At 36.8% G+C, this 24,686-nt stretch overlaps 1 protein-coding gene across 1 annotated transcript in view; it reads right to left on the bottom strand.

Moving 5' to 3' along the window:
- Positions 1 to 6,549: 6,549 nt before the first annotated feature.
- LOC118240133 (uncharacterized) overlaps positions 6,550 to 24,686 on the bottom strand; it is a 49,829-nt gene continuing 31,692 nt past the window's right edge. The window contains exons 6-10 of the mRNA XM_081694752.1: positions 9,839 to 9,913; positions 8,754 to 8,807; positions 8,140 to 8,297; positions 7,893 to 8,014; positions 6,550 to 7,739 (exon numbers count right to left, since the gene is read on the bottom strand). Of these exons, the coding sequence (XP_081550878.1) occupies positions 7,565 to 7,739; positions 7,893 to 8,014; positions 8,140 to 8,297; positions 8,754 to 8,807; positions 9,839 to 9,913 (584 nt within the window). The 3' untranslated portion in view covers positions 6,550 to 7,564. The remainder of the gene's footprint in view (positions 7,740 to 7,892; positions 8,015 to 8,139; positions 8,298 to 8,753; positions 8,808 to 9,838; positions 9,914 to 24,686) is intronic.

The raw sequence follows: 24,686 nt of genomic DNA, 5'->3' as shown, positions 1-24,686 counted from the left end.
AGGTTGCAGCAATCCATCAGTCCTTTTCCTTGGTTTCCTCTCCTCCAACCAATGTGTATTCTTCAACATCCAACTCTGACTTCTTTTTCTCCTCTCCACAGATGAAATTCTTCAACTCCTGACTTCCAGAAATCCAACTACATGTCCACTGGATCCAATTTTGTTCCAGACACTCTATTCCAGACAATCGCAAGAGATCTGCTACCTTTTATCTCTGTCATCCTCAACAACTCCTTATTTTCTGGATACATGCCAACTGCATTCAAAACTGCCAGGGTGGTACCAATCCTCAAGAAGGCCACACACACGACGGCTCCAACGTTACCAACTACAGACCGGTATCACTTCCATCTTTCCTCTCAAAAGCCCTTGAACAAGCAGTTTATAATCAATTGTCCCTTTTCCTCTCTCAGAACCAGCTGCATGATCCTAATCAGTCTGGCTACAAACTACATTCTACAGAAACAGCCCTCATAGCAGTGAAAGAATTCATGCTGCTAAAGCTGCCAAACTGTCATCTGTTTTGATTCTTCGAGACCTTTCAGCAGCCTTTGACACAGTGAACCACAACATTCTTCTTTCTGTTCTCTCCAGGCTGGGTGTGACTGGCTCTGCTTGGAGATGCTTTCCAGATCCACATCCAAACAGTGTAGACTCTCCACTGGTGTTCCACAGGGCTCAGTATTAGGCCCCCATCTCTTCATATATTCATTCTCTTGGTGATGTAATATCTTCTCATGGTTTCTCCTACCACTGCTATGCTGATGACACTCTATTTTTCTATTTCCACCCTTTGACATGCAGGTCTCAAAACATCTCAGACTGCTTGACTGACATCACATCATGAATGACAGCCCACCACTTGAAGCTCAACACCAGTAAAACTGAGCTTTTGTTCATCCCAGGCACTCCCAACCCTTACCATGACCTTACAGTTTCCTTCGAGAATTCCCTGGGATCACCATCCGAAGTTTTCCATAGCCTGGGCATAACTTTGGACAACCAGTTGTCGTTCTCAACTAACGTTTCTAATCTAACCCGGTCTTGCAAATTTCTCCTTTGTGACATATAAAGGATTCGGCCCTTTCTCTCACAGGAAGCTACTCAGGTGCTTGTGCAGTCTCTTGTGATCTCAAAGCTAGACTACTGCAACTTGCTGGTCTTCCTCTAAGAGCCATCAAACCTCTACAACTTGTCCAGAATGCAGCAGCATTACTGGTCTTCAATCTTCTGAAGTTTGCACATTACTCCACTGCTGCACTCCCTTCATTGGTTCCAAGTAGCTGCATGCATCAGATTTACAACCTTAATGCTTGCCTACAAAGCTAAAAATGGACCAGCCCCTTCATACATGAGCTCAATGCTCAAAGCACGATCCGTACCTCAAGTACTTCAAACCTCAAGTATACCTCGGCTTGAAATACCTTGCTTCAGGACTCATAAACAACAAGCATTTTCTGTCCTGGCTCCAAAATGGTGGAATGAACTCGCACTTTCTGTCCAGACAGCAGAGTCCCTTGCAGTCTTCAAATGCAGACTGAAGACCCATCTATTTGCAGAATATTTAAAGGACAACTGACACTGCTCCCATGTTGACTGACTAATTTAATACTTATTGTAGGGTATTGTTTCTGTTTAACAAACTCTAGAACTTATTGTTTATTGCACTTATCATTGTTTAAGATGGACCTTATGTATTTTGTACTTCTAGGTATCAGCATTCATCCCAGTATTCTACAGTATTCTAGTTCATTGGTATGTTGGACCCTATCCTACTGTACTAGGATATTCTATAATAAATAACAGTAAATAACAAAGCACTTTTGTAAGTCGCTCTGGATAAGAGCGTCTGCTAAATGCCATAAATGTAAATGATCGCACTCATCTCATGGTAGCACCTCATGTCCATATGTCCCAAACAGTCTGACGGGGGCTTCATCAGAAAAAATCTTTACCCCAGTCCTCTGCAGCCCAATCCCTATACTTCCTGCAGAAAGTCTATCTGTACTTGATGTTTTTTTGGCATGAAGTGGCTTCTTTGCTGCCCTTCTTGACTCCAAGCTATCCTCCAAAAGCCTTTGCCTCACTGTGCCTGCAGATGCACTCACAACTGCCATTCCTGAGCAAGCTCTGAACTGGTGGTGAGCCGATCTCATAGTTGCATCCTCTTTAGGAGACAGTCCTGACACTTGCTTGACTTTCTTGGGCACCCTAAAACCTTCTTCATTGCAATCGAAACTCTTTCCTTGAAGTTCTTGATGATTCAATAAATGATTGATTTACGTGCTATCTTAAAAGCAGCAATGTCCTTGCCTGTGAAGTCCTCTTGATGCAATGCAATGATGACTGCACGTGTTCCCTTGGAGGTAACCATGGTTACCAGAAGAAAACTTCAAGCACCAAAACCCTTTTAAAGCAATCATTCTGCTCTTCTAATCAGCATGACACAGTAATATCAGCTGCCTTGTCCTTGTTAACACTTTCTCCTGAGCTAATGAGAAGATCACTGAATTTATGTTAGCAGGTCAATTTGTGGCAGGGCTGAAATGCAGTGGCTGGAATACAGTAATTTTTGTGATTAAGTTAATTTTCATGGCAAGGAATGACTGCAATTATTTGCAGTTTATCTGATCACTCTTCACAATCTAAATTTAATGCAAACTGCCACCATAAAAATTGAAGCGGCCAACTTTGTGAAAACCAAAATTTGTGCTAGTCTCAACTTTTGGCCCTGACTGTACATGTATGGGTGTGTGCATTGTGATGCTTCTGTATATCAAATTATTGGTGTGATGGTGGCAGGGAAGGAGTGAGACAAGAGTGTATAATTGGAGTCTCTTAGTTCTTCATAAAGAATGAACAAAGCACAGTGCAGAGCTGCTACAATACACAGAAGAAAACACAGACTAAAGCAAAAAGCACTGGCAGTAAAGCTCAAGGCATGTAGGCACAGCAGAGTTTGGAAGCACAGTAGATCGCTGGCAGTAAATGCTCAGGACATCAGCAACACAGGAGTGAGGAATAACAGCACTGGATGACTGATCCTGTGGCAGCACTGGACAAATGTTCCTATAGGCTGAAATCAGAGGGAGACACAAAATGGGCAAAAGAGGCACAAATGCAAGTGGTCAGTAATCAGGAGATTAAAGGTGGGGCAGGTGTGATGTGTAACCGTCATTGTGTCCCTTGGACTGGGTGCCTGGGACGTGAAAGTTGGTAAATGTGAAAAATGCTTTTTTGTTAAAAGAATATTCCAACTTTGCCTTTAATAGACATATAAAATAACTTTCGTAAAAAGTTTTGTTTCTGTTGTATGTCATGCTTTTTTTTTTTTTTACATTAAGATGATATTTTGCCTTGAGAAGTCCAAGTTGAAGTCCTTGCCAGGTCCAAAACTACACAAGCTGTTAGGCTACCTCATTAGTATGTCTTATTGGTAGACAGAAAGATCCTTGTTCTTCCGCTCCAAGTGCAACATATTTGTCACACCCCCTGCTACACTTCCTGGTGGGTTGCCTCACTAGTCTATTAATTACAAGCCACACCTCCTCATACACCTAAAGGACATTACCTGCTCCCTTTGCTGCCAAAGTCTTTTGTGGTAAGTCCTGGTGTGAAGTCTCTTGTGCCTTAGCTGAGTTTCTGAGCCAGTTTTCTCTAGTGTTAGTTGCTGTTTGTAATTTTTCCATTTTGGACTATTTTTTGACTTTGTTATTTTGTTATTTGCAGGTGTGTTACAATATTCACCTTCAGTTCTGTGACTGAATGCAGTTAAACCAAAGTAGTTAAAATCACTTGAAATTACACCACTTTAGGTTTCCATAATATTTTTGATCAACCAATAAAAAAAACATACCTTGCAAATTCTTTTGATTCAATGAACAATTCTTCAAGATGAAATTGTACTGATGTAGTTGTTCTAGAAACCAGATCAAATTAAAATTTGAGAGCAACAGTTATTCACGTGATTTGATGTCATTTCATAGATGCTGATGTTGAATGATTGGTTTGCTATTTAATCTCTCTATTCATAACTGAAGCTTGTCTAATGTCTCCTGAGTTTTGTGAAAACACGCACAAAAAAATCCAGTACTTGTCATCCACATTCATTAACAAGAGAAATGTGAATTGGTTTTGATTATGGTCCATTGATGCACTGTCTATGCACTATGCACTATGCTCATGGCCATTCTAATACTGACCTGTGAGACTGTGAATACACTCTTCATGTGCAACATTTTCTACAAAATCTGATGAGGAGAAAGAGCAGATCAAGTTTTCATAATCAGAAGTGCAGTAAGAAGTCGTTTCAACATAAGCAAATAAGCCACTGTCAAGCAAATATATATATATGGACAAAATATTAACAAACAGGCAAAACCCATGGCTGATAGCAATAGCAATACTTGTTTTGAGTTTTCACTTGAAAAATTAGAAGATAATTAGTTTTTTAGTGACACATCTTTGATTTGAGACTCACAGAGCACTCTGCTGATGAGGGCCAGAGCAAAGACGAAAGCACACAAAGAAACCACAGACACCAGACACAGGTGAAAATTACTGCATTCTTACCATTAGAGGGTAGTGTGGTGCAACCTGAGTAATAATTAGATGCTATGATAATAGTAGATTCACTGTAAGTGCATATTATTGCATTCATGTGCTTAATAATGTTAATGAGGCAAATGACAGATGGAATGTACGTACTGTTTCTATTCCAGACCACACATACATACATACACATATACAAATGGATGCGCATAAATACATAACTAAACATACAAATACACAATAACTCAGGTCAACAATTATATCTAGCTTTCTACTCTGTATGTGGAACAATCATCTAGCAACTTTCTTCTTTTTATAAACTGTGTTGTGGGCTTCATCCTTTACCAAAAAGATTAACCCTTTCCTCTCTTCAAAGACTAAGTCCCCTTTTGTATTATAGGCTGTTGGTTGATGGGCAGAGGTAGTGTAATTGGTATGTTGCCTTTCTTACATTCATCATCTTTTCACATTTGATGGCATTTAGCTGATGCTTTTAGCCAAAGTGACTTACAACTCTGATACTTCCCTGGTATGGCCAACCAATCAGCACTTCCATCTACTTCCCTAAACTAACCAGTGTGGCACGAGGCTTTCACTGACTCTTTGTGGTGGCTTACAGGGCACTGTGTTGAGAGAGAGAGAGAGAGAGAGAGAGAGAGAGAGAGAGAGAGAGAGAGAGAGAGAGAGAGAGACCGACCAAGTAATACATACAGGGATGGAACAACAACTACGTTGGATGTTTGCTCACATGCTATAGAGACAATGCATAAGGAATGACAGGTAAGTTAACTAAAATAGAGACTTCTTTGAAAAAAAAGCTGCTTAAAAAGATATGCCACTCTGTTACGTGTCATATGTATAAAAAAACAAATATGATCAAGTCTTTAAAATACACTGTATTGGTGAAGTGAAAAAAATTCTGATAGGTATCTTTCAAAAGGCAGGATGATATTAAGCTACACTAAACAGGGAGGACCAATTTTCAAAGTGCAATTGACTTTCTTAGACAATATACTGTACAGAGTCCAAGGGTATGTGTTTATATATAATGATGTATGTATAAATACATGTTTGTGTGCAATGTAATTTGCCTTCAATTTTTAAGAATAAAAGTTACTGCAAATTGTGGCGTCAACATTGAGGCTAGAGTTTGGGGACAGGGGCTCCCATGGTACACCACTGCTTCTCTCGCTAGGTATTTTGTGGGTTTTGTGGTGGTGGTTATTGGTTTTTTTGTCATGCTCTTGTTATTTAGTTATTGCATAGTCATTTTGAATGGTTTTGACTGTCCCTCATTTTATGTGCATCCCCAGCCTCATGTAGTTGTCTGTTTCCTGTAGCCATCACCCTAGTATTAGTGCCTGTTCAGGAAGCTCTCTCTCTCTCTCTCTGTGTGTGGTTTACCTGGCCTCTATTCTGTTTTGTTTTTTTTCTTGTTCACTTTTTCTCACTAATTTGCATGAGCGTCATGAATGTATGATACAAGTAACGTCTTGCTATAGGAATTGTAAAAAGGCTTAGTTTAATTATAGAAGTGATTTAATTGAAGCTTTTGGCGAGCCAGAGTAGCTTATAGGTTTAAAAGACTGTAGTTATATCAAACCAATAAAAATTACATCCATATACAATAATGTGATGAGACATAGCTATTTAGTTTTGCATGAAAGTATGTACTTTTTAAGTTAACAATATTCCATGTATTAATTGTTTATTTATCTCCATGGCTTCAGTTTGCATGGTTGTGATGAAATTTTGGAATGTATTTTGGGATGCTGTCTGAAGTTCCTTATCTCAGCAAAACCGGCGGTGTGAGGGACTGCTGGTAGCAATGTCCACCATCCCTTAGTAAAATCAGAATGCCCTTCAACATGGTGGCAAGGATTCCACCAAGGTCAAGTGGTGAGGAGTAGTGTGGGAGTGGCTTTCTTTTCCAGAATTTGGTCTGGGGTCTGGTCCTGTATACCAAAGGTATGCTTTGAACCAATAAAAGAGTGAACAGATTACAGCATTATATCACAAATATCACATCAGTTTGAACTATTAGGAAGTGGGATATATTGCTGCCAAAATTCCATCTGAATTTAATCTATCATAATATTTCATGACTATGGGATGTTAAAATAAAATATATTTTTTACACAACACTCTCTGCAGATTATGATGTTTATTATTTACAAATGTAATAATTATAATTTAGCAAAAGTAAATTACATCTGTATGATAGCTGTATGATAAAACACTCTGGATGAAGCTTTACCTTGAATAACCCTCCACTTTGTCTCAAAGTTGTGACTAAATACAAACAATCTCTAGAACTAATGAACAAAGCAATGTTTCACTTTACAGTGCTCTAATTTTACAGCATCTCCACATTTACACCAATAAGATGAAGTGTTACATTAGCAATCTAATGCATTTCAGTACTACCCAGTGCTGCTTAAAGCATCCTGCTCATCATATGAGACTGAAACTGCTAAAGATGCATTCTTGCATCATCAGCAAGCCCAAACTCATTAATGAGCATATGGTTTGTAACAACACAGATATGTACAAGAAGCAATGCCTGAATACTTAAACAAATAAATACAAAGAAAATCCAGCCTGAGATTTCAATTCCCTATGCATTACGTTATGGCCATAATTACAATCTCTACCTCTAGGTTTTACATTCCTGCTTTGGCCTCACAGACATGCTTGTGTTTCTTCCCATCTTCAGTGCATATTTCATCCAGTAAATCATAACTGGCAGAGCTGAGCTCCATTATAGCACAGTCTTCTCCTTCTATGTGAGCATTTTGATCTTTCGAGTCATTAGGCCCAAACTCATTGATGACCATGTGGTTTGTCACAGTACAGAGATATGAACATGAAGCAATGCCTAAATATGTAAACAAACAAATAAATACATAAGCGGGACACAAACAAATACAAAGAAAATTCAGCCTGAGATTTGACTTCCCTACACCTTATGTTATTGCCATAATTACAATCTCTACTATCTACTATCTCTGTTTTACATTCCTGCTTTGGCCTCACAGACATGCTTGTGTTTCTTGCTTTCTTCATTACAGAATGCATCCAGTAAAAGATAACTGTCAGAGCTGAGCTCCATTACAGCACAGTCTTCTCCTTCAGGGTGAGCATTTTGATCTCCCTTCCAGTCATCTGGCTCATTTCCAGCCCAGTACCTGGTTGTCAAGGGAACAAAATAAACAAATCACTATTACAAGTGTGCCATTTTGTTAAAAGCATGTAGACTAAATGCGTAGTGATCTACCATGATATGATCATGTGACCTCGAAATGAACAGGACTTTTCAGTGGTGTCTGTAATAGACCAACCTCGGTGTCTGACTGAGCTTTGTGCCATCTAACCAGTGCCATTCTCCCTCCACCACAGCATCAGTCAGACCGATCCAGTAGAACTCACTTCCAGAACCAGGCTTTGATCTTTTTAAGAAATCCTTTAATGAAAAATATTGTGTTTAGAATCTGTAAGACATTCCGATGAACAGGACAATAAGGGCATAACCTTTTTGCATTTCAGTGAGTATTTTAGTGTCACAGCTATTACATTCAGACATCATACCTGCTCCATTGGACTGGTAACAATCACCAAATCTCCTCCCTTATCAACACAAGCATTCCGACTGGCATTCCAGGTCTCCTCATCAGTAGAGAAGTAGTAACACTTCCCACTGAAGAACTTCCAGCCCTGAGCACAGTGGTCTGATTTCATCTTCAGAGCTGCAGCATTGTGATTGCACAGCGTTAATACACTACTCAGAGACAATGCTGAAGAGATCAGGTTATGATACACAATATAGAATCTGATAAATACACAAAATACTGTTTACTTTCAAATATCACATAGTGATAAACTAAAGGACATTGAGGCCAGGCATAGAGGATTAAATGGACAAACAAGTACTCAAACAAGAATAAATTAACTTTAACACATTTTGCCCTCCACTATTCACAGTAGAATTCTCTTTGAAAGAATAATGAAACTGAAGATATTCTTTGCCAAATTAGTAAGTGACCATCAAAGTGTTGACTATGTAAATGAAAGTCAAAACACAAGTATTGAAGGATTCTTCTTGGTACACATTCAATTATTTTTATGAAGGCCATTGTTTATACTGACATAATATGTATATTGTTTTCTAGTTTTCTAGTTCAGACTGAAACTGTAGATCTCACTTTTGGTTAGATTTTCCTTTTCTGCCTGCAGCTGCTCCATACTCCTGTTTATCTCTGGAAAATCAGGACAACACCAGTATATCAGTACATCTGAATGTCAGGTTTATGACAGCTAACAAAAGGAGTTATATAGTCAACATAAATAACAAAATGTAAGAAATATATTTCATCCTTCAATACTGATTCTATGTGAAAGGGTTTTGATATTTTGCAAGTCATTTGATTCTAAAAGTAGGAAGTGGATGTCAAAGTGCCATCTTGGGTTTATAGAAGAAAGCAGACATTTCTGGCTTTGGCTGCATCAGTTTTAGTCTTGTATTCCAGTACAAAAATGGAAGTTGAAACCAAGATGCACAGATTAATCCAGCACACAGCTTGTCTGTCTGTCTTTTATTCTCCAGTAAAAATCTTAGAAATAAAGTTATGTCTTCACTATTAGAATATAATAATTACCAGAGAGCTGACTGACCAAACTAGTTTCACAAACAGAAAGATGCACATTTTCTTTTTCCAGGTTTTGAAGGGTGTCAATCATGATCATATGATCATACACTGAATAAAGATGGTTCTTTAGCACATTTGTGTATTGTTTCCTAACAGGCTCCAACTGATTCTTGTCTGTTACCCTGAAACTCTTCTGAATAAGGACATCTTTGTGGAAATTGAAAGTACTGAACTGCCCATTGAATGATCTGGCATTCATCCAGGGGTTGTAAAATCAGCACTGATACACATACACACACACACACACACACACACACACACACACACACACACACACACTCACACACACACACTCACACACACACACTCACACACACACACACACACACACACACACAAACATTCTATATCTCTCCTAAATAAACACTTGACCCCTGTGTCTTTAGTCATTGTGGGTCTCTGAGGGCTCATAAGAAGAAATCATGAGACATTAAAATGACAGCTGGGTTTGTTAATAAGAATATAAACAAAACAGTGTACATGATCAGGGAGACTTTGTCCATTTATAAAACATAAACACAGGTACTGTATTTTACAAATACAAACATCAAGCTCTGATTCAAGCTAAGATTTGTATTTACCTTTGAGTTCATTTGCTAACTTTTCCTTCTCTGTTTGGTAGTTTCTCTCTCTCTCATCCATAGTGTTCTTTGTTCCTGAAATAAAAGAACAAAACAATCATCAATCTACTAGTGTGGAGGTCCAGATTAGTCAGCCTCTTATTCTTTATTTGAGGACTAATATTTCTAGAGGTAAATCTGGATCTCACTTTGAAGTTCACTGGTCAAATTTTCTTTTTCTTCCTTCACCTGCTCAATGCTCCTATTCATCTCTGGAAAATCAGGATGACAGCAGTATATCAATACATCTTAATGTCAGTATAAATAACAAAAGATAAGTAATATATTTCCTGCTTCAGTACTATTCCCTATTGTTATTCTATTAGAATAAGCATCTTTCCTTAGCTAGTATATGAAGCCTTATGCACTTGCTGTCTTTGGGTAAGAACTGCACCTTGCTCATTTCCATACCTGTCGTGAAGTTTATTAACCTGTAAGATTATCAGTTTCGATATGTTCTTAAAGTTCTTTAATATATGTGTCAGTTACAAACTGACCCATTTATTTATCTTTATACCACTTTCCTTTTTCCACACACACACAAAGTGTCTTTTGGCTGAAGATGTGACCCAGGCCTTGATTCAGTGTGGCTCTGTGAGTGCTCATATGGAGAAACTAATCAGACATTTGAATGACATCTGGGTTCGTTCATAACAATTTTAAGACCAGTCTACTTTATCTGGGAGCCTATAAGCTATAAAGAGATCCAATATTTTACAAATACAAAAGCTATGATTTGTATTTACCTTTCAGTTCATTTGCAAACTTTTCCTTCTCTGTTTGGTAGCTTCTCTCTCCCTCATCCATAATGTTCTTTGTTCCTGTCATGTAAGAACAAAACTAATCAACCACGTAGTAGAGTGGAGATCCAGATTACTCAGCCTCTTATTCTTTATTTGAGGACTAATATTTCTAGAGGTAAATCTGGATCTCACTTTGAAGTTCACTGGTCAAATTTTCTTTTTCTTCCTTCACCTGCTCAATACTCCTATTCATCTCTGGAAAATCAGGATGACAGCAGTATATCAGTACATCTTAATGTCAATATAAATAACAAAAGATAAGTAATATATTTCCTGCTTCAGTACTATTCCCTATTGTTATTCTATTAGAATAAGCATCTTTCCTTAGCTAGTATATGAAGCCTTATGCACTTGCTGTCATTGGGGAAGAACTGCACCTTGCTCATTTCCATACCTGTCGTGAAGTTTATTAACCTGTAAGATTATCAGTTTCGATATGTTCTTAAAGTTCTTTAATATATGTGTCAGTAACAAACTGACCCATTTATTTATCTTTATACCACTTTCCTTTTTCCACACACACACAAAGTGTCTTTTGGCTGAAGATGTGACCCTGGCCTTGATTCAGTGTGGCTCTGTGAGTGCTCATATGGAGAAACCAATCAGACATTTGAATGACATCTGGGTTCGTTCATAACAATTTTAAGACCAGTCTACTTGATCTGGTAGCCTATAAGCTATAAACAGATCCAGTATTTTACAAATACAAAAGCTATGTTTTGTATTTACCTTTCAGTTCATTTGCTAACTTTTCCTTCTCTGTTTGGTAGCTTCTCTCTCCCTCATCCATAATGTTCTTTGTTCCTGTCATGTAAGAACAAAACTAATCAACCAAGTAATAGAGTGGAGGTCCAGAGTACTCAGCCTCTTATTCTTTATTTGAGGACTAATATTTCTAGAGGTAAATCTGGATCTCACTTTGAAGTTCACTGGTCAAATTTTCTTTTTCTTCCTTCACCTGCTCAATACTCCTATTCATCTCTGGAAAATCAGGATGACAGCAGTATATCAGTACATCTGAATGCCAATATAAATAACAAAAGATAAGTAATATATTTCCTGCTTCAGTACTATTCCCTATTGTTATTCTATTAGAATAAGCATCTTTCCTTAGCTAGTATATGAAGCCTTATGCACTTGCTGTCTTTGGGGAAGAACTGCACCTTGCTCATTTCCATACCTGTCATGAAGTTTATTATCCTGTAAGATTATCAGTTTCGATATGTTCTTAAAGTTCTTTAATATATCTGTCAGTAACAAACTGATCCATTTATTTATCTTTATACCACTTTTCTTTTTCCACACACACACACACACACACAGTGTCTTTTTGCTGAAGATGTGACCCTGGCCTTGATTCAGTGTGGCTCTGTGAGTGCTCATATGGAGAAACCAATCAGACATTTGAATGACATCTGGGTTCGTTCATAACAATTTTAAGACCAGTCTACTTGATCTGGTAGCCTATAAGCTATAAACAGATCCAGTATTTTACAAATACAAAAGCTATGTTTTGTATTTACCTTTCAGTTCATTTGCTAACTTTTCCTTCTCTGTTTGGTAGCTTCTCTCTCCCTCATCCATAATGTTCTTTGTTCCTGTCATGTAAGAACAAAACTAATCAACCACGTAATAGAGTGGAGGTCCAGAGTACTCAGCCTCTTATTCTTTATTTGAGGACTAATATTTCTAGAGGTAAATCTGGATCTCACTTTGAAGTTCACTGGTCAAATTTTCTTTTTCTTCCTTCACCTGCTCAATACTCCTATTCATCTCTGGAAAATCAGGATGACAGCAGTATATCAATACATCTGAATGTCAATATAAATAACAAAAGATAAGTAATATATTTCCTGCTTCAGTACTATTCCCTATTGTTATTCTATTAGAATAAGCATCTTTCCTTAGCTAGTATATGAAGCCTTATGCACTTGCTGTCATTGGGGAAGAACTGCACCTTGCTCATTTCCATACCTGTCGTGAAGTTTATTAACCTGTAAGATTATCAGTTTCGATATGTTCTTAAAGTTCTTTAATATATGTGTCAGTAACAAACTGACCCATTTATTTATCTTTATACCACTTTCCTTTTTCCACACACACACAAAGTGTCTTTTGGCTGAAGATGTGACCCTGGCCTTGATTCAGTGTGGCTCTGTGAGTGCTCATATGGAGAAACCAATCAGACATTTGAATGACATCTCGGTTCGTTCATAACAATTTTAAGACCAGTCTACTTGATCTGGTAGCCTATAAGCTATAAACAGATCCAGTATTTTACAAATACAAAAGCTATGTTTTGTATTTACCTTTCAGTTCATTTGCTAACTTTTCCTTCTCTGTTTGGTAGCTTCTCTCTCCCTCATCCATAATGTTCTTTGTTCCTGTCATGTAAGAACAAAACTAATCAACCAAGTAATAGAGTGGAGGTCCAGAGTACTCAGCCTCTTATTCTTTATTTGAGGACTAATATTTCTAGAGGTAAATCTGGATCTCACTTTGAAGTTCACTGGTCAAATTTTCTTTTTCTTCCTTCACCTGCTCAATACTCCTATTCATCTCTGGAAAATCAGGATGACAGCAGTATATCAGTACATCTGAATGCCAATATAAATAACAAAAGATAAGTAATATATTTCCTGCTTCAGTACTATTCCCTATTGTTATTCTATTAGAATAAGCATCTTTCCTTAGCTAGTATATGAAGCCTTATGCACTTGCTGTCTTTGGGGAAGAACTGCACCTTGCTCATTTCCATACCTGTCATGAAGTTTATTATCCTGTAAGATTATCAGTTTCGATATGTTCTTAAAGTTCTTTAATATATCTGTCAGTAACAAACTGATCCATTTATTTATCTTTATACCACTTTTCTTTTTCCACACACACACACACACACACAGTGTCTTTTTGCTGAAGATGTGACCCTGGCCTTGATTCAGTGTGGCTCTGTGAGTGCTCATATGGAGAAACCAATCAGACATTTGAATGACATCTGGGTTCGTTCATAACAATTTTAAGACCAGTCTACTTGATCTGGTAGCCTATAAGCTATAAACAGATCCAGTATTTTACAAATACAAAAGCTATGTTTTGTATTTACCTTTCAGTTCATTTGCTAACTTTTCCTTCTCTGTTTGGTAGCTTCTCTCTCCCTCATCCATAATGTTCTTTGTTCCTGTCATGTAAGAACAAAACTAATCAACCACGTAATAGAGTGGAGGTCCAGAGTACTCAGCCTCTTATTCTTTATTTGAGGACTAATATTTCTAGAGGTAAATCTGGATCTCACTTTGAAGTTCACTGGTCAAATTTTCTTTTTCTTCCTTCACCTGCTCAATACTCCTATTCATCTCTGGAAAATCAGGATGACAGCAGTATATCAGTACATCTGAATGCCAATATGAATAACAAAAGATAAGTAATATATTTTCTGCTTCAGTACTATTCCCTATTGTTATTCTATTAGAATAAGCATCTTTCCTTAGCTAGTATATGAAGCCTTATGCACTTGCTGTCTTTGGGGAAGAACTGCACCTTGCTCATTTCCATACCTGTCATGAAGTTTATTATCCTGTAAGATTATCAGTTTCGATATGTTCTTAAAGTTCTTTAATATATCTGTCAGTAACAAACTGATCCATTTATTTATCTTTATACCACTTTCCTTTTTCCACACACACAGTGTCTTTTTGCTGAAGATGTGACCCTGGCCTTGATTCAGTGTGGCTCTGTGAGTGCTCATATGGAGAAACCAATCAGACATTTGAATGACGTCTGGGTTCGTTCATAACAATTTTAAGACCAGTCTACTTGATCTGGGAGCCTATAAGCTATAAACTGATCCAGTATTTTACAAATACAAAAGCTATGTTTCGTATTTACCTTTCAATTCATTTGCTAACTTTTCCTTCTCTGTTTGGTAGCTTCTCTCTCCCTCATCCATAATGTTCTTTGTTCCTGTCATGTAAGAATAAAACTAATCAACCAAGTAATAGAGTGGAGGTCCAGAGTACTCAGCCTCTTATTGTTTATTTGAAGACTAATATTTCTAGAGGTAAATCTGGATCTCACTTTGAAGTTCACTGGTCAAATTTTCTTTTTCTTCCTTCACCTGCTCAATACTCCTATTCATCTCTGGAAAATCAGGATGACAGCAGTATATCAGTCTATCTGAATGTCAATATAAATAACAAAAGGTAAATAATATATTTCCTGCTTCTGTACTATTCCCTATTGTTATTCTATTAGAATAAGCATCTTTCCTTAGCTAGTATATGAAGCCTTATGCACTTGCTGTCTTTGGGGAAGAACTGCACCTTCCTCATTTCCATACCTGTCGTGAAGTTTATTAACCTGTAAGATTATCCGTTTCGATATGTTCTTAAAGTTCTTTAATATATGTGTCAGTAACAAACTGACCCATTTATTTATCTTTATACCACTTTCCTTTTTCCACACACACACAAAGTGTCTTTTTGCTGAAGATGTGACCCTGGCCTTGGTTCAGTGTGGCTCTGTGAGTGCTCATATGGAGAAACCAATCAGACATTTGAATGACATCTGGGTTCGTTCATAACAATTTAAGACCAGTCTACTTTATCTGGGAGCCTATAAGCTATAAAGAGATCCAATATTTTACAAATACAAAAGCTATGATTTGTATTTACCTTTCAGTTCATTTGCAAACTTTTCCTTCTCTGTTTGGTACCTTCTCTCTCCCTCATCCATAATTTTCTTTGTTCCTGTCATGTAAGAACAAAACTAATCATCCACGTAGTAGAGTGGAGGTCCAGATTAGTCAGCCTCTTATTCTTTATTTGAGGACTAATATTTCTAGAGGTAAATCTGGATCTCACTTTGAAGTTCACTGGTCAAATTTTCTTTTTCTTCCTTCACCTGCTCAATACTCCTATTCATCTCTGGAAAATCAGGATGACAGCAGTATATCAGTACATCTGAATGCCAATATAAATAACAAAAGATAAGTAATATATTTCCTGCTTCAGTACTATTCCCTATTGTTATTCTATTAGAATAAGCATCTTTCCTTAGCTAGTATATGAAGCCTTATGCACTTGCTGTCTTTGGGGAAGAACTGCACCTTGCTCATTTCCATACCTGTCATGAAGTTTATTATCCTGTAAGATTATCAGTTTCGATATGTTCTTAAAGTTCTTTAATATATCTGTCAGTAACAAACTGATCCATTTATTTATCTTTATACCACTTTTCTTTTTCCACACACACACACACACACACAGTGTCTTTTTGCTGAAGATGTGACCCTGGCCTTGATTCAGTGTGGCTCTGTGAGTGCTCATATGGAGAAACCAATCAGACATTTGAATGACATCTGGGTTCGTTCATAACAATTTTAAGACCAGTCTACTTGATCTGGTAGCCTATAAGCTATAAACAGATCCAGTATTTTACAAATACAAAAGCTATGTTTTGTATTTACCTTTCAGTTCATTTGCTAACTTTTCCTTCTCTGTTTGGTAGCTTCTCTCTCCCTCATCCATAATGTTCTTTGTTCCTGTCATGTAAGAACAAAACTAATCAACCACGTAATAGAGTGGAGGTCCAGAGTACTCAGCCTCTTATTCTTTATTTGAGGACTAATATTTCTAGAGGTAAATCTGGATCTCACTTTGAAGTTCACTGGTCAAATTTTCTTTTTCTTCCTTCACCTGCTCAATACTCCTATTCATCTCTGGAAAATCAGGATGACAGCAGTATATCAATACATCTGAATGTCAATATAAATAACAAAAGATAAGTAATATATTTCCTGCTTCAGTACTATTCCCTATTGTTATTCTATTAGAATAAGCATCTTTCCTTAGCTAGTATATGAAGCCTTATGCACTTGCTGTCATTGGGGAAGAACTGCACCTTGCTCATTTCCATACCTGTCGTGAAGTTTATTAACCTGTAAGATTATCAGTTTCGATATGTTCTTAAAGTTCTTTAATATATGTGTCAGTAACAAACTGACCCATTTATTTATCTTTATACCACTTTCCTTTTTCCACACACACACAAAGTGTCTTTTGGCTGAAGATGTGACCCTGGCCTTGATTCAGTGTGGCTCTGTGAGTGCTCATATGGAGAAACCAATCAGACATTTGAATGACATCTCGGTTCGTTCATAACAATTTTAAGACCAGTCTACTTGATCTGGTAGCCTATAAGCTATAAACAGATCCAGTATTTTACAAATACAAAAGCTATGTTTTGTATTTACCTTTCAGTTCATTTGCTAACTTTTCCTTCTCTGTTTGGTAGCTTCTCTCTCCCTCATCCATAATGTTCTTTGTTCCTGTCATGTAAGAACAAAACTAATCAACCAAGTAATAGAGTGGAGGTCCAGAGTACTCAGCCTCTTATTCTTTATTTGAGGACTAATATTTCTAGAGGTAAATCTGGATCTCACTTTGAAGTTCACTGGTCAAATTTTCTTTTTCTTCCTTCACCTGCTCAATACTCCTATTCATCTCTGGAAAATCAGGATGACAGCAGTATATCAGTACATCTGAATGCCAATATAAATAACAAAAGATAAGTAATATATTTCCTGCTTCAGTACTATTCCCTATTGTTATTCTATTAGAATAAGCATCTTTCCTTAGCTAGTATATGAAGCCTTATGCACTTGCTGTCTTTGGGGAAGAACTGCACCTTGCTCATTTCCATACCTGTCATGAAGTTTATTATCCTGTAAGATTATCAGTTTCGATATGTTCTTAAAGTTCTTTAATATATCTGTCAGTAACAAACTGATCCATTTATTTATCTTTATACCACTTTTCTTTTTCCACACACACACACACACACACAGTGTCTTTTTGCTGAAGATGTGACCCTGGCCTTGATTCAGTGTGGCTCTGTGAGTGCTCATATGGAGAAACCAATCAGACATTTGAATGACATCTGGGTTCGTTCATAACAATTTTAAGACCAGTCTACTTGATCTGGTAGCCTATAAGCTATAAACAGATCCAGTATTTTACAAATACAAAAGCTATGTTTTGTATTTACCTTTCAGTTCATTTGCTAACTTTTCCTTCTCTGTTTGGTAGCTTCTCTCTCCCTCATCCATAATGTTCTTTGTTCCTGTCATGTAAGAACAAAACTAATCAACCACGTAATAGAGTGGAGGTCCAGAGTACTCAGCCTCTTATTCTTTATTTGAGGACTAATATTTCTAGAGGTAAATCTGGATCTCACTTTGAAGTTCACTGGTCAAATTTTCTTTTTCTTCCTTCACCTGCTCAATACTCCTATTCATCTCTGGAAAATCAGGATGACAGCAGTATATCAGTACATCTGAATGCCAATATAAATAACAAAAGATAAGTAATATATTTTCTGCTTCAGTACTATTCCCTATTGTTATTCTATTAGAATAAGCATCTTTCCTTAGCTAGTATATGAAGCCTTATGCACTTGCTGTCTTTGGGGAAGAACTGCACCTTGCTCATTTACATACCTGTCATGAAGTTTATTATCCTGTAAGATTATCAGTTTCGATATGTTCTTAAAGTTCTTTAATATATCTGTCAGTAACAAACTGATCCATTTATTTATCTTTATACCACTTTCCTTTTTCCACACACACAGTGTCTTTTTGCTGAAGATGTGACCCTGGCCTTGATTCAGTGTGGCTCTGTGAGTGCTCATATGGAGAAACCAATCAGACATTTGAATGACGTCTGGGTTCGTTCATAACAATTTTAAGACCAGTCTACTTGATCTGGGAGCCTATAAGCTATAAACTGATCCAGTATTTTACAAATACAAAAGCTATGTTTCGTATTTACCTTTCAATTCATTTGCTAACTTTTCCTTCTCTGTTTGGTAGCTTCTCTCTCCCTCATCCATAATGTTCTTTGTTCCTGTCATGTAAGAATAAAACTAATCAACCAAGTAATAGAGTGGAGGTCCAGAGTACTCAGCCTCTTATTGTTTATTTGAAGACTAATATTTCTAGAGGTAAATCTGGATCTCACTTTGAAGTTCACTGGTCAAATTTTCTTTTTCTTCCTTCACCTGCTCAATACTCCTATTCATCTCTGGAAAATCAGGATGACAGCAGTATATCAGTCTATCTGAATGTCAATATAAATAACAAAAGGTAAATAATATATTTCCTGCTTCTGTACTATTCCCTATTGTTATTCTATTAGAATAAGCATCTTTCCTTAGCTAGTATATGAAGCCTTATGCACTTGCTGTCTTTGGGGAAGAACTGCACCTTCCTCATTTCCATACCTGTCGTGAAGTTTATTAACCTGTAAGATTATCCGTTTCGATATGTTCTTAAAGTTCTTTAATATATGTGTCAGTAACAAACTGACCCATTTATTTATCTTTATACCACTTTCCTTTTTCCACACACACACAAAGTGTCTTTTTGCTGAAGATGTGACCCTGGCCTTGGTTCAGTGTGGCTCTGTGAGTGCTCATATGGAGAAACCAATCAGACATTTGAATGACATCTGGGTTCGTTCATAACAATTTAAGACCAGTCTACTTTATCTGGGAGCCTATAAGCTATAAAGAGATCCAATATTTTACAAATACAAAAGCTATGATTTGTATTTACCTTTCAGTTCATTTGCAAACTTTTCCTTCTCTGTTTGGTACCTTCTCTCTCCCTCATCCATAATTTTCTTTGTTCCTGTCATGTAAGAACAAAACTAATCATCCACGTAGTAGAGTGGAGGTCCAGATTAGTCAGCCTCTTATTCTTTATTTGAGGACTAATATTTCTAGAGGTAAATCTGGATCTCACTTTGAAGTTCACTGGTCAAATTTTCTTTTTCTTCCTTCACCTGCTCAATACTCCTATTCATCTCTGGAAAATCAGGATGACAGCAGTATATCAGTACATCTGAATGCCAATATAAATAACAAAAGATAAGTAATATATTTCCTGCTTCAGTACTATTCCCTATTGTTATTCTATTAGAATAAGCATCTTTCCTTAGCTAGTATATGAAGCCTTATGCACTTGCTGTCATTGGGGAAGAACTGCACCTTCCTCATTTCCATACCTGTCACGAAGTTTATTATCCTGTAAGATTATCAGTTTCTATATGTTCTTAAAGTTCTATAATATATCTGTCAGTAACTAACTGATCCATTTATTTATCTTTATACCACTTTCCTTTTTCCACACACACACACACACAGTGTCTTTTTGCTGAAGATGTGACCCTGGCCTTGATTCAGTGTGGCTCTGTGAGTGCTCATATGGAGAAACCAATCAGACATTTGAATGACGTCTGGGTTCGTTCATAACAATTTTAAGACCAGTCTACTTGATCTGGGAGCCTATAAGCTATAAACTGATCCAGTATTTTACAAATACAAAAGCTATGTTTCGTATTTACCTTTCAATTCATTTGCTAACTTTTCCTTCTCTGTTTGGTAGCTTCTCTCTCCCTCATCCATAATGTTCTTTGTTCCTGTCATGTAAGAACAAAACTAATCAACCAATTAATAGAGTGGAGGTCCAGAGTACTCAGCCTCTTATTGTTTATTTGAAGACTAATATTTCTAGAGGTAAATCTGGATCTCACTTTGAAGTTCATTGGTCAAATTTTCTTTTTCTTCCTTCACCTGCTCAATACTCCTATTCATCTCTGGAAAATCAGGATGACAGCAGTATATCAGTACATCTGAATGCCAATATAAATAACAAAAGATAAGTAATATATTTCCTGCTTCAGTACTATTCCCTATTGTTATTCTATTAGAATAAGCATCTTTCCTTAGCTAGTATATGAAGCCTTATGCACTTGCTGTCTTTGGGGAAGAACTGCACCTTCCTCATTTCCATACCTGTCGTGAAGTTTATTAACCTGTAACATTATCCGTTTCGATATGTTCTTAAAGTTCTTTAATATATGTGTCAGTAACAAACTGACCCATTTATTTATCTTTATACCACTTTCCTTTTTCCACACACACACACAAAGTGTCTTTTTGTTGAAGATGTGACCCTGGCCTTGGTTCAGTGTGGCTCTGTGAGTGCTCATATGGAGAAACCAATCAGACATTTGAATGACGTCTGGGTTCGTTCATAACAAGTTTAAGACCAGTCTACTTTATCTGGGAGCCTATAAGCTATAAACAGATCCAGTATTTTACAAATACAAAAGCTATGTCTTGTATTTACCTTTCAGTTCATTTGCTAACTTTTCCTTCTCTGTTTGGTAGCTTCTCTCTCCCTCCTCCATAATTTTCTTTGTTCCTGTCATGTAAGAACAAAACTAATCATCCACGTAGTAGAGTGGAGGTCCAGATTAGTCAGCCTCTTATTCTTTATTTGAGGACTAATATTTCTAGAGGTAAATCTGGATCTCACTTTGAAGTTCACTGGTCAAATTTTCTTTTTCTTCCTTCACCTGCTCAATACTCCTATTCATCTCTGGAAAATCAGGATGACAGCAGTATATCAATACATCTGAATGTCAATATAAATAACAAAAGATAAGTAATATATTTCCTGCTTCAGTACTATTCCCTATTGTTATTCTATTAGAATAAGCATCTTTCCTTAGCTAGTATATGAAGCCTTATGCACTTGCTGTCTTTGGGGAAGAACTGCACCTTGCTCATTTCCATACCTGTCATGAAGTTTATTATCCTGTAAGATTATCAGTTTCTATATGTTCTTAAAGTTCTATAATATATCTGTCAGTAACTAAATGATCTATTTATTCATCTTTATACCACTTTCCTTTTTCCACACACACACACACAGTGTCTTTTTGCTGAAGATGTGACCCTGGCCTTGATTCAGTGTGGCTCTGTGAGTGCTCATATGGAGAAACCAATCAGACATTTGAATGACGTCTGGGTTCGTTCATAACAAGTTTAAGACCAGTCTACTTTATCTGGGAGCCTATAAGCTATAAACAGATCCAGTATTTTACAAATACAAAAGCTATGTTTTGTATTTACCTTTCAGTTCATTTGCTAACTTTTCCTTCTCTGTTTGGTAGCTTCTCTCTCCCTCATCCATAATGTTCTTTGTTCCTGTCATGTAAGAACAAAACTAATCAACCACGTAGTAGAGTGGAGATCCAGATTACTCAGCCTCTTATTCTTTATTTGAAGACTCATATTTCTAGAGGTAAATCTGGATCTCACTTTGAAGTTCACTGGTCAAATTTTCTTTTTCTTCCTTCACCTGCTCAATACTCCTATTCATCTCTGGAAAATCAGGATGACAGCAGTATATCAGTACATCTGAATGCCAATATAAATAACAAAAGATAAGTAATATATTTCCTGCTTCAGTACTATTCCCTATTGTTATTCTATTAGAATAAGCATCTTTCCTTAGCTAGTATATGAAGCCTTATGCACTTGCTGTCTTTGGGGAAGAACTGCACCTTCCTCATTTCCATACCTGTCGTGAAGTTTATTAACCTGTAAGATTATCCGTTTCGATATGTTCTTAAAGTTCTTTAATAGATGTGTCAGTAACAAACTGACCCATTTATTTATCTTTATACCACTTTCCTTTTTCCACACACACACACACACAGTGTCTTTTTGCTGAAGATGTGACCCTGGCCTTGATTCAGTGTGGCTCTGTGAGTGCTCATATGGAGAAACCAATCAGACATTTGAATGACGTCTGGGTTCGTTCATAACAATTTTAAGACCAGTCTACTTTATCTGGGAGCCTATAAGCTATAAAGATCCAATATTTTACAAATACAAAAGCTATGATTTGTATTTACCTTTCAGTTCATTTGCAAACTTTTCCTTCTCTGTTTGGTAGCTTCTCTCTCCCTCATCCATAATGTTCTTTGTTCCTGTCATGTAAGAACAAAACTAATCAACCACGTAGTAGAGTGGAGATCCAGATTACTCAGCCTCTTATTCTTTATTTGAGGACTAATATTTCTAGAGGTAAATCTGGATCTCACTTTGAAGTTCACTGGTCAAATTTTCTTTTTCTTCCTTCACCTGCTCAATACTCCTATTCATCTCTGGAAAATCAGGATGACAGCAGTATATCAGTACATCTGAATGCCAATATAAATAACAAAAGATAAGTAATATATTTCCTGCTTCAGTACTATTCCCTATTGTTATTCTATTAGAATAAGCATCTGTCCTTAGCTAGTATATGAAGCCTTATGCACTTGCTGTCTTTGGGGAAGAACTGCACCTTCCTCATTTCCATACCTGTCGTGAAGTTTATTAACCTGTAAGATTATCCGTTTCGATATGTTCTTAAAGTTCTTTAATATATGTGTCAGTAACAAACTGACCCATTTATTTATCTTTATACCACTTTCCTTTTTCCACACACACACACAAAGTGTCTTTTTGTTGAAGATGTGACCCTGGCCTTGGTTCAGTGTGGCTCTGTGAGTGCTCATATGGAGAAACCAATCAGACATTTGAATGACGTCTGGGTTCGTTCATAACAAGTTTAAGACAAGTCTACTTTATCTGGGAGCCTATAAGCTATAAACAGATCCAGTATTTTACAAATACAAAAGCTATGTTTTGTATTTACCTTTCAGTTCATTTGCTAACTTTTCCTTCTCTGTTTGGTAGCTTCTCTCTCCCTCATCCATAATGTTCTTTGTTCCTGTCATGTAAGAACAAAACTAATCAACCACGTAGTAGAGTGGAGATCCAGATTACTCAGCCTCTTATTCTTTATTTGAGGACTAATATTTCTAGAGGTAAATCTGGATCTCACTTTGAAGTTCACTGGTCAAATTTTCTTTTTCTTCCTTCACCTGCTCAATACTCCTATTCATCTCTGGAAAATCAGGATGACAGCAGTATATCAGTACATCTGAATGCCAATATAAATAACAAAAGATAAGTAATATATTTCCTGCTTCAGTACTATTCCCTATTGTTATTCTATTAGAATAAGCATCTGTCCTTAGCTAGTATATGAAGCCTTATGCACTTGCTGTCTTTGGGGAAGAACTGCACCTTCCTCATTTCCATACCTGTCGTGAAGTTTATTAACCTGTAAGATTATCCGTTTCGATATGTTCTTAAAGTTCTTTAATATATGTGTCAGTAACAAACTGACCCATTTATTTATCTTTATACCACTTTCCTTTTTCCACACACACACACAAAGTGTCTTTTTGTTGAAGATGTGACCCTGGCCTTGGTTCAGTGTGGCTCTGTGAGTGCTCATATGGAGAAACCAATCAGACATTTGAATGACGTCTGGGTTCGTTCATAACAAGTTTAAGACAAGTCTACTTTATCTGGGAGCCTATAAGCTATAAACAGATCCAGTATTTTACAAATACAAAAGCTATGTTTTGTATTTACCTTTCAGTTCATTTGCTAACTTTTCCTTCTCTGTTTGGTAGCTTCTCTCTCCCTCATCCATAATGTTCTTTGTTCCTGTCATGTAAGAACAAAACTAATCAACCACGTAGTAGAGTGGAGATCCAGATTACTCAGCCTCTTATTCTTTATTTGAGGACTAATATTTCTAGAGTTAAATCTGGATCTCACTTTGAAGTTCACTGGTCAAATTTTCTTTTTCTTCCTTCACCTGCTCAATACTCCTATTCATCTCTGGAAAATCAGGATGACAGCAGTATATCAGTACATCTGAATGCCAATATAAATAACAAAAGATAAGTAATATATTTCCTGCTTCAGTACTATTCCCTATTGTTATTCTATTAGAATAAGCATCTTTCCTTAGCTAGTATATGAAGCCTTATGCACTTGCTGTCTTTGGGGAAGAACTGCACATTCCTCATTTCCATACCTGTCGTGAAGTTTATTAACCTGTAAGATTATCCGTTTCGATATGTTCTTAAAGTTCTTTAATATATGTGTCAGTAACAAACTGACCCATTTATTTATCTTTATACCACTTTCCTTTTTCCACACACACACACACAGTGTCTTTTTGTTGAAGATGTGACCCTGGCCTTGATTCAGTGTGGCTCTGTGAGTGCTCATATGGAGAAACCAATCAG

This window comes from Electrophorus electricus, chromosome 13 (assembly GCF_041902795.1).
Source record: "Electrophorus electricus isolate QZ-2024a chromosome 13, ASM4190279v1, whole genome shotgun sequence".
Taxonomy (NCBI): domain Eukaryota; kingdom Metazoa; phylum Chordata; class Actinopteri; order Gymnotiformes; family Gymnotidae; genus Electrophorus; species Electrophorus electricus.
Note: the sequence above shows the minus strand (reverse complement) of the source record. Positions and strands in the feature narration are given on the sequence as shown.